This window comes from Aythya fuligula, chromosome 20 (assembly GCF_009819795.1).
Source record: "Aythya fuligula isolate bAytFul2 chromosome 20, bAytFul2.pri, whole genome shotgun sequence".
In the NCBI taxonomy this organism is placed as follows: domain Eukaryota; kingdom Metazoa; phylum Chordata; class Aves; order Anseriformes; family Anatidae; genus Aythya; species Aythya fuligula.
The window spans coordinates 10,612,879-10,624,229 of NC_045578.1; the positions used below are offsets into that span (position 1 = coordinate 10,612,879).

General features: G+C 46.5%; 1 protein-coding gene across 6 annotated transcripts in view; it reads right to left on the minus strand.

Annotated features, from left to right (window-relative positions):
* MSI2 (musashi RNA binding protein 2) overlaps nucleotides 1–11,127 on the minus strand; it is a 228,420-nt gene extending 217,293 nt beyond the window's left edge. For all 6 annotated transcript variants that reach the window (XM_032200677.1, XM_032200676.1, XM_032200675.1 and 3 more), the window contains exons 1-5: nucleotides 11,032–11,127; nucleotides 10,727–10,767; nucleotides 10,489–10,570; nucleotides 10,162–10,246; nucleotides 5,999–6,040 (exon numbers count right to left, since the gene is read on the minus strand). In XM_032200677.1, the coding sequence (XP_032056568.1) occupies nucleotides 5,999–6,040; nucleotides 10,162–10,246; nucleotides 10,489–10,570; nucleotides 10,727–10,767; nucleotides 11,032–11,093 (312 nt within the window). In that variant the 5' untranslated portion in view covers nucleotides 11,094–11,127. The remainder of the gene's footprint in view (nucleotides 1–5,998; nucleotides 6,041–10,161; nucleotides 10,247–10,488; nucleotides 10,571–10,726; nucleotides 10,768–11,031) is intronic.
* Nucleotides 11,128–11,351: the final 224 nt, after the last annotated feature.

Genomic DNA, 11,351 nt, shown 5'->3' on the forward strand with positions numbered 1-11,351 from the left:
TTGAAAAGTCAAATAACTATTAGGAACAGCAAAGACATCCTCGTGTGACTTAACAAAATTGAAGAGCTGTTCTTTTTCCTTCCCAGCACAGCACATACCTTGATCTGCAAACGTCACTTTACCCCGATTCACTTGCTCTCCTCTGAAAATAAGTTACAAGTTCCTCTAATGCTTTGGATTTCACAACATTTATGAGACTATCACCAGAGTCAACAGGCTAAAAAAAGAATCCATTAGCATTAACTGGGCTGTCACTGGCAGTGACAAATAAATGAATTTGATGGTTTTAGATCAGTCATTAGGAGACCTACCCCCGGGCTGATAAAGGCTCAGCACTTTGCAGACGAGATGTACTCAATCTGGAAGCAGAGAGGAGTGTACAAGGGTGTTAGCATGCTGCTCTTCTTCCATCTCCCCATCCTTCCTTATTTCGGACCCTTTCCTAGCATATCCAAGCACCCAGGACTTAGTGCAGAAAAGTTACAGCTAGATGCCATTAAAAAAAAAAAGTCTAATAATAAAGAAAAACAAAGGGAATGGAGAAACACATTAAAATAAAAAAGTTAAGCAGTGTTCAATTTTAATTTTTAAGTCAGCAGTAAGTTAAAATGAAAAATACACTAGACACAGCTTTTGTGTTTTTGTAACACAAAAGACGTCCTTAGGCCATGATAATAGAAAGCCATGTATTTTACACAAGAACAGGACAGTCTCTGGGGATTAAGGACAATGTGAGCATCTACCTGAGTGTTTAGGGAGAAGAAATAAATGTTTACATCTCCAAAAATAACAAAGTGATGAAAATCCAACTCAGCTCTTGCCTCTGACAAAACTCTCTGCACTCACAGAATGCCTCGCACAGCCACTTCGTCCTGGCTGCCAGCATGAAAGAACAGAGATCATGTTCTGCCTCACACAGATCACAGAGAGCAAGAAGCTGAGCCCAAGAATAATGGGTTTTAAAACCCTGATCCTCTACTACCTGAGAAGATCAGCCAAGACTCAGACTCATCAATTTTTTCATTTCAGCACCTGATGCCAGAGGCGAGTTTTAAGAGCCGCTTACGCTGAACAAGGCATCTGCATCAGGGCAGGTTGAAGATACCACGCACTGGCCATCAGCTGCAAGAAGAAGTCCCTCATACAGCTTGGCAAAGGCTTCATACTCTGTATGCAGCAGGTAAAGCAGTAATATTAAGGTACACATACATGCCCAATGCCATGAGCAGTAAATACTACCTCTCTTATTCTATCCAGACCTGCAAATGCAAGGGAATAAAATAATAATAGAATTAATAGCAAAAAGGTCTGACCGAGCTGCTCTTGAGCCTGGTAGGAAAGGAAGAATCCCAAGCTCTGCTAGTGTGTTCGGGCTGCATTCTTTTGAAAAGGACTTCAAAGTCTACCCTATACTTAAAGCAAGAAGGGAAGTACTGGGACTAACCCGGAGGAGTTTAGAGGAAGAAGCAGGGGAGGAAACAACAGAACTCTTGATTTCCAAGGTCCATCATTTGTTTTGGAATAAAATCTCTCCGCTACTCTGGCTCATGCTTATCAAACAGCCAAGGGATGCAGACACCCCACCTACAGTTAACTTAATTGGAATCAGACATCTAAATCCACTGTTTTGCTTTAAAAAAAAAAAAAAAAAAAAATCCCAGGTTAGCCTGGGTGTTATTCCAAAAGGGCATGCCCTCCATTTGCTGCTCTGGAACAGCCAGCTTCACGTGGGTTTAACCGGAGCAACTCCAATGAAAGGAGAGTTGTTGATGCTCTGTTTTTCGCCCAGAGAGGAGGAACAGATGTGTACGACTGCACCTCTTGCAATCCATGGGCCCGGCCAGACAGGAAACCAGCTAGGCCACAGACAAGGTACGCACAGCTTGCCGATACACTGGCTGACTTGAGCACAGCGATGCCAGAACCAGTTATCAGTCCTGTGCTGTCCTCTGTCAGGATGAAACACACCTAACAGAAACACCGGTACGCAGCGTCACCATTCGACTACCAGGCTAAGTGTGCGTCTCACCAAATAAAGCCATTTTACTGTTTTGTGCTGGACAGTCCCCAGAATACCATGCCCAACCAAGGCAGATTAGATCCCAATTTACCACACGCAGCCCTGACAAGAACGAGCTCTACTCCTGGGGGTCAGCAGACACCCAGCCCACAGCAGCTCCCAGCAGCAGCTGGGCTGCCCCAGAGCCGCTGCAGGGGACGCAGACTGTAGTGGGCAGGTCACACGTGGTGCTGGCGAATGCTGTGAACGCTGCTACCAGGACCTCCAGCTTACTGGCTTGCCACATCAACCCCCAGCCACACGCACCATGGCCCCATCGTGGTGCCAGAACAGGCTCCGCGGTCCCACGCTGGAGGAACCCGAGCACAAAGCACAGCTCAGGGAGCAGCCTCACTAACTGCAAGTCTGCAGTGAAGTTTTATCTGCCTCACGCACTGCTTTGCACAACAAAACATCCAAATATCCGTACCAGTAAGTTACACGAGCACGCTTTGATGACCAAAGAGCTTCTTCATGGACTGAGGATGCTGCATTTCTGCTCTTCAGGGTGTGTTGTGTTTTTTTTTTTTGCCCTCTTCCCCTTTCTCTTTGTAAAAAACACTCTCCAAGGAAGGGGGAGGTGGCGCAGGGGCTGGAAATTGCTCCCATTTGAGAACATCTAGTGAACGTGCTAAATTTGCTAGGGCTTTTCCAACCTAACACAGCAGGTAAAGTCGGAGCTGACAGGCTGCGTATATCACAAGTCAAGTGACAGTAGTCTTTGGTATTCAAAAAAAGGGCACTAAACTACTTCCTTCCCCTGCCCACCCCCGTCACAGCTGCTTTTTAAGGATTTTTATGTCAGCAGAGTTACAAACAATCAACTGTTAGAGAGCTCATTCCAGCATTTGGAAGCAGGACAGATTGTTATCAAGGAACAGCAGCCTCCAGAACATGGATGTGTATTCTTTTCATCTCGCTGATAGCCATGGACTGGAACCTCAACGAGTCAAACCCCTACAGCACATTTCCAAAAACAATGGCTTCAAGTCATCCTGGACTTCACAAGGAGAGAAGGATTACACATCACTGCGTAATCCACTGGAGGCAATCACTGAGGATTTTCTGCAAGGGTCATTCTCAGAAAACCAGGGAAGAATGCTCCGCTGTTACAGCCTGCCACTTCTCGCTCAGTAACCAATTTGCATCACCAGAGAGGTGTCAAATCACGAAGATGCAGTTAAAAAAAGCCCAAAAGAAAGCGTTTTACTGGGACACGGTCTGAAAGAGGAGGCCCAGCCAATTAAAATCAATCCGAAGGGGGGAAGGAACAGACACAAATCATTGTGCACACACAGAAAAGCCAGTGTGACCCCGCAGGCCACGGCGAGGCGTGATCTGGCAAGGGGGCGCGTGCGGCCCCAGAACCCGCGGCTGGCCAGAGCTGAGCACCCCGGGCAGGTCGGGAGGGCTCCCGGAGGGAGGAAGGCCCCGGGGGAAGGAAGGAGCTGCCGGCAGCCCCACGAGGGAGCGTGGCCTTCCCACAGCCCAGCCTTCTCCTCCTCCCCAGCCCCGTACCCGTTACCAAGACCACCGGAGAGCTGAGCCCTTTGCGTTTGGCTACACGCGTCCAGGAGGACGGCCAGAGGGGGAAAATGGAAAAAATAAAAAGCCTTCCCTCGAACCTAGAGAAAGACAGAGACGTTTCATTAAATGCCATTAATCTCCACAGACCCAAGCATTAGCTAGTTAATTAGACTAAAGCACGGTCGCATTTTAACGCTGAGCACTCACTGTTCAACTGGGATAAATGAACAACTGAAGTCCAAAACCTTAATTCAGTATCTAATTAAAAAACAGAAAACAAAAAAATCCAGATTATAAAATACAGTCCAGAATAATGTATCACAAATGATGTAAAATCTGTTCTTCACTGCACACGATTTTCTCCAGTTTCGTGATAAAGCCCCTTCAAAGACTTTTGTCTCTCCTCCCCCACACACACCCGGTGGAAATCCCAGCACCTTAGAAGGGACAAGTCCATAAAAAGCAGCCACAGACAGCGCTGACCTCTCTCCAGACAGAGCAGTTCCAGCTAAGAGCATCGTACATTCCAGAACTGACCCCACACATTTTTCACCAAAAGCAAAAAACTACCAAGAAAAGTTACTTGAGGAAAACCAAAATCCCTTTTGTAAAAACTTCCTGTTAAACAATGCAAAAATCAGGTCAATTTAACACACTTATTTCCACTGCATAAGACATGCCCTTTTTCTGGTGTTTTATTTATTTATTTATTTATTTATTTACTGTTTTAGAAGAAATCACAAAGGACAGTTTAACAGCTCTGTTGCAACTATTATTAACTTTTCCAAATAGCGCTACAGAAACAGATACCTGGTAGATGAAAACAATTTATAAAGTGAATAAGCCTTTAAAAGTATTGGGCAGGGGGAAAGGAACAGCAACCACAGTGCAAGATCACCCTCATGCAAGATAATCATCTTGAATCATGAAACCTTACAAATTTTTAAAGTTTTCTGAATTTTATCTGAAAGACAGCATTAATTCAACAACATAATCCAGAAGCCACAAACCCTACGAACTATAAACTCTGCTGAGCATGGAAGCAAGCCAGGCAACTCATTATTCACTAATTAGTTATTAGATATGTCCAATGAAGAAAAGAACCCCTAAATACTTGACTGTATTAGTTTGGTTTAAAATTCTGCAAGTAGGCTGTTACCTTTTTTTGTTGTTGTTGTTTGCTTTTATTCTAAAGAAATCACTAGCACCTCTCCTTCCATATGCCTAAGGTTCATAAATTATACATTGTTTTTTCCAGATGCACGCTTTGCACGATATATAATGTTATAGTTCCACACACTATTGAACTGCTTGCTTTCATAAAAGCTATATACAATAAAATTGTTAGATTAAATTTGCTCAGGTAATCTCATGCCACAAGCTTTCAACTGTTCTTCCGTATTATAAACGTGCCTCTACAACTTTGCAGTCATCTTCCCACTTTTTAAACAGGACACCAAAGCAACTCAAGGTGATTACAGTGTATGCAAGTGGCGTACACCAGATAAATTCAATTCTTCCTATAGATTCTCAGAAACAAATCATAACAGTAAGTTGATTCCAAAAGTTTTCTTTTGGCCTCTGACTTTCAGAATTCAAATGCAACTGCCCACACATTTGGATCTGAAACTGTTGCTTTCATTAGCCACAGCCTAAAGAGCAACAACCACTCCTATTCCACAAGCAGGTCCTCCGGAGGAAATGGCACCTGGCGATGCTTCAGAGCAAGCAATAGGACAGAAGCATCGCTGCACACAGCTACAGCATCTTTGTCCCTGCGCGGAAACCGGCCGCACTACAGCAAGAGTGCCCTGCAAGAAGGTCACTCCTCCAGCCAGCGGTAAGGGACTTGCAGCTCATTGTTTCGCTGCTCTTGCAAAAGAACACCCTGTGGCCTGAAGAGTTCAGAGCTTCATCAGAAACTTGCTATCCAACACTTATTAAGTCTGCAAACACATCTCTGAAGTTACACAAAAGAAAACTTGCAAACAATGAAGGCAGAGATATATTCCCCTCCATCACAACCACAGAACTGAAAGCTCAGCTCAAAACAAGCCCGAAGTCTGCTCTTAATCCAAACGCTCTTCATAAACACCATGCAAAACACATTGCGTAAAATAGCATAACAAACGCGAGTAATGCAGCAACGATCTCCCACCACAACGAGAAGCCTCTGGTTTTCAGCCAGCGGCAGCTGAGCGGCACTCTGCAAGGAGACGGTTAAACTGGAGACACGTAATATCGCACAAAGCAGCTCTCCTGTAGTTTCACAGCCATACGCTGATACCCTTAAGACGCCATGCACTCCGGCTTTAAAAGCTTTCATTGCCAATTCCCTGTTTGAAACCTGAACTGCCTGGCAACAATGATTCTCTGTGTGCCTAAAATCCTATTATCGATCCTCCTACTTACCTTAGGCTGTGCTCGTCGGGGAAATGCAACTTTGGGGTCAATCTGAGGAAAAAGAAAGGGGAAATCAACAAGATAGCTTTTGTTGTCAGGGTTTGTTTTTTTGTTTTTTATTTTTATTTTTTTTAAATCACTGAATTATTAATCCCTCATTTCTCAGGCTTACAATTCAGCACACTGGGTCATCTAGAACTACTTTGGAAGTGACAGATCACAGTCTCGGTTTGTCAGGTAGTTTTTTTGGCAAGGGGAGGGAAATAGGAAGAGAGGAAGAAAACATCTCTTCCGCACATCCCCTGCATCAACTTCAGGGCTATGATCTCTGCTCGCACCCAGGAAGCTCTGTGTAGCCTCTGGGTGCTACCTGTACAACAAAACTGCACACTAAACCATATCTGCATGCTCTGGAGGTTGCACAGAAAAATCTGCACTCCTGATCAAGATCTTAACCTGTTGGTTTTGACACCTGCACCTTCCTTCAGTTGGGCTTTGGGTTACTTCGTTTTTTGGTTTTCTGTTTTGTCAACTGACTAGCAACACCACACAAAAAAAGAAATGCAGAACTCAGAAGTCAGATTACCTCGATTAATTATTAGAACTAAATCGTTAGAAGGAAGGCAAGATTATCCTTCATAACAACATCACTAATTGATCTGGTATACAGCTTCCCTCAAAAAATATGGGTGAGCAATCAAAGACTATGGGGTGGAAAAAGAAGAGAGCAAGACAAAACATGCAAGCACTTTAAACTGTAAGGGACCAACTTCTTAAAGATTTTCCATGAAGGAATTACCTAAAGCATTCTTGAATGAAGCATGCTACCACAGAGACAAAAACGAACAACAACAAAAAAATCTGTTTCACCCCACAGTCCCTTGTTTTAAGGTACAGCACTGACTCCCATCATGCTGCATAAATGAGAAACCGTGTCCACTTTGCAATTCCAAAATGCCACTTCTGCAACTGACAAAAAAAAAATTCCACATGGGTCACCTTTAAAAATTAAAAGTTCTCTACCTGTCAAAAATCACTTAAAAATAAAAAGCATCATAAATGAATGGCTGAATGTGAATTTAAAAAATCCCACCTTCTGAACAGATGTCCATCTAAAATTGTCATCTTTAAAAATGACTGCAATAAAATGTCTACGTGCTCCTGATTGCACCTGTATTTTTTATTTATTTTTTTAGCAGCATCTGCACACAGACACATTCTAAATAAAGAAACTGGAAAAGGATGTTTTAAAGGACTAAATCCTACCTTAACTGTGTAACTTGCAACTGCTTTCAGTGTCATTTCTGACTGCATAACAAACTTTAATCCTGATCATCCTAAGGTATATGTAAAGAAGTAGAGGCTATGATAGTTTGGGTTTGGATTTTGTTATATGTCCACTCCCCCCTCACCCCACGCCCCCAGCTAACCCTGAACAAGGAGATATTTCAATTTAGTATTGTCATTCCTGTGGTGAATTGACTCATAAATAACCACGGGCCTCTCCTAAAAAGCAGTTTTACTCAATTAATATGTCAAAATTGCAAACATCACAAACATTTGATGTGCAACTGATAAACTAATTTGTCTGCATCGGATACAAATAGAGTATCTTTCCTTTTTTTAAAACATACCTGAGAAATGAGCGATTACATGCCACTTAATTGTTCAAAAAGCATAAAAAGTAGAATTCTTTATCTAGAAAGCTAACCTTTTCATAGAGATTAACATTATCTACAAATATATTCAGCACTGACTAGGCATTTGTCTACTGGGGAAATACAACAGGTATGGATTTTCCACAGAGATACCTAAAGGTAGAGGCAAATATGCACGTTTCTATGTTTGCTTCTCAAGTCAAAGATTTCTCAACAAAGGAGAACGCCAGTCCCACCAGAACGACAATGCTGCAGAGTCCCACTGGCAAAAAAAAAGTTGGGAGAGCCATTAAATTCTGAGGCAAAACAGTCACTTCTGAAGGTCAGTTCAAAGAGCATGGAGTTCTTTGCACCACAGCAACAGCACTTGTTTCTTCAATCGGTGATTTTCCTTCACGAGAACTTTTGGATGCACACCATCAGCATTTTCAGATGAACACTACCAATAAACATGTCAAATCCATACCTTTTGCATAACCCTGTCAACTATTTAAACAACAACCAAAAAAAAAAAAGTTCTACCAAAAAAAAAATTAGTTAGTTAGGTACAATTCTACTTACTGTATCTACAAGTCCTCTAGGAAATGACTATAATACTATTTCTGATATGAATGGCCATTACCTAAACAAAGCTTTTAACGTAACTGTAAACAAGAGCGACGTTTCCATGCCAATACCCAACCGATCTGCCTCCTGTGCTGAACGTTGAAACAGAGTCAAATGCTATGTTATACTAAAGAACAGTTACTACAATACGTTTACAGATAAATGTCTGAAAGGGAGCCTGGCTAGCTCTGTGCGTTACTTTTAGGTTGCATTCTGACTGTAAGGCTGATTTGTTTTTCAAATTGATTCAGTCATTATCACACAATCAAAATCGAGGCAAATTTGTCCTGGTCAAGCTTTTCACCCCTTCCCCAAGGAAAAGAAAATTAATGTATTGCAGAGACTAAATGGTGATAAAGGAAAAAAGCTGGGGGAGGACCTAATTATAGGCAGAAATGAGACAAGGTGTCCTCCCATGATTTTTTTTTTTTAAACTCTCGTTCAAGATACTGTTTGTCTTTGTTCTTCTTATCTACATTTATCTTTAAAACACATAGAGAATACAGCTGTACACGGAAAGTCTGGTGACTTTAATCTCTGAAGCACAGTAGAATCAGTTATCATACCATATCTGATTAAACCTAAAATCAAATTATTAAGGCATGTGAAAGCATGGGCTACGTGTTCAGACAAGCCCAACAGAATTTGTAGGTCAAACTGAAACACTAAATTCCACCTGCTTCTACAAGGGCTTTGGGTTTTTTTGTTTTCACAGAAATCACATTAAAAATCACACACTCGTGTTTGCTCCCTGCTCATTCTATTCCTCCGTTAACTGCATCTCATCCGCCCAGGTACACGCAGGATGTTCCAGCCCTCAGACAGGATTCTCCCTACCACCACGCTCGCGTTAAAACATTTCAGCTCCAGAATGCACGCTATAAAGGACGGTTACAGCAACGAACACATTTGATACGTTCAGCAGAAGCTCTCTGCCAGACAGTTGAACCAATACGATCCTTCCCTTCCCAAAACACGACCCTCCTCAGACCGATCGGTACCAGAGCAAAAATGACCTCTACCGGCGTCCTTTCCCCCACCCTCCAGGTTTGCTGAGGCTGAGCACTGAAACAAAGTAAGGCACACGCAAACTTCATCATCCTTCTGCGTGGCCTCGATTGCAGGGAGGAAAACAGGGCCCAGCGCTGCACACACCGGGCACCTATTGTTTGACCCAAGGCTGAACGTGCACTGTCAGGTCAAGGGGTGAACTTCATGTTTAAAAATAAACAACAAAAAAAAAAACACCACATGCGAATGTAACATTCACTAAAAAATAGATCAAGTGAATAATCTCGTGAGCGGTCTCCTTATGTTACCCACTGGAGGCTGAGCATAGCAAAAAGCTTTGCAGAAAGGACAACAAATCAGGACTTTTGCTGCTCTGCCACCGCCAACCTGGAGCTCTCGCACAGCTCCCCAAAATTACCGGGCAGGGGAAAACCTCTCCAAAAAAGGCTCAAGGAGTGACACCAGAGGCAGCTTTGGCGATCTGATGGTCAGTCACCCCTGCCCCGAGACACACGCACCACTAAGGAAATAAATAATTCAATCGCAGCAAATAAAAAGTTCCCTGCGGAAAGCCTGCTGCAGCGGAACACCAAAAAAGTTAGATTTCCCCCTACAATTCCTCTCAATGTCACCGCTCGATAAAATACAAGGCTGGGGGGAGGAGCCAGCGGCTGCTATGGGAAGATTCGGATTGAGGAAAAAAAAAAAAAAAAAAAAAAGGAAAAAAGAAAAGTTACCAGAGGAAACGCTGTAAAAGTGAACTCCGGGAGGGGGTTAATGAAAAAATATAAAAAAAAAAAAAAAAAAAAAAAAAAAGAAAGGGACGGCGGAGGCCGGTGCTGCCCGGCTCAATGACAGCGCGGCGCGGCCCCCCCCCCCCCCCCCCCCAGCACCTACCGTCTTGGAGTCCAGCTCGTGGTGGGGCTGGGCCAGCACTTTGTCCACGCTCGCCGGGTCCGCGAACGTAACGAACCCGAAGCCTCTGCGAGAGACAAAGAACAGGGAGCGGGGGGCGGGGGGCGCTCAGCACCGGAGGAGCGGCGGCACGGAGGCAACGCCGCCCCCACACCCCCCCCACACCACCACCACCCCGACCCCGAGCCCCGCTCCCGGCCCCGTCCCCTCCCCGCTGCCGCCCGGTGCCGGCCGGGCCCTGGGGGGGGGGGTCCCCGCTCCCCGCGGGCGAAGTTGTGAGTGCGTGAGGGGGTGTGGGGGGGGGTTTACCTGGAGCGCTTGGTGGTGGGGTCCCGCATGACCATACACTCTCTGATCTCCCCGAATTTGCTAAAATAGTCTCTAAGGCTGTCTGCGGAGAGAAGAGCACAGAGGCAGCGCGGGGCGAGGGGAGTGGGGGGGGGGGGGGGGACCGGGGAAATGGGGAGGGGAAGGGGGGGGGCGTGAGGAAAGGGAGGGGGGGGGGGGAGGCGGTGTTTTTTGGGGCCGGGGGGGTCCCGGCGCCTACCTGGTGAGGTCTGCCAGCTGAGGCCGCCGATGAACATCTTGCTGGGGGGGCAGAGCAGAGCGGGGTTGAGCGCCGGGGCGGGATCGGCCATTTTGACGGGGCACCGCACGGCGGCGCGGAGCGGAGCGGGGCTGGGGGCGGGAGGGGACGGGAGGAGGAGGAGGAGGGGAGCGAGGGGAGGAGGAGGAGGAGGAGGAGGAGGGGGGGGCCCGGCCCGTGCCCGTGCCCCCGCCCCCCCCCCCTCCCCGCTCCCCGCTGCCCGCTCCCCGTTCCCCAGCCCCGCCGCCGCCTCCCCGCCGACTTACCCGGGGTCGTGCTGCGCCTCGCCGGGGCTGCCCGAGGTCGCCTGGCTCCCGTCCGCCTCCATGGCCGCAGCTGAGCCGCGCCGAGCCACAGAGAGCCCCCACAGCCCCCCCACCCCCCGCCCGCCCCCCGCCCGGCCCGGCTCCGCTCCGCTTCGCTCCGCTCCCCTTCCCTTCCCTTCCCCCCTCCTCCTCCTCCTCCTCCCTCCGCTACCGGAGGCTCTCGCCGGAGCGGCGCTGGGGCAGCGGCCAGAGCCGTCACACGTGGGCTCGGCTCGGCTCAGCGCCGTCCCTCGCTCCCTCCCCCCGCCACCATCCTCCTC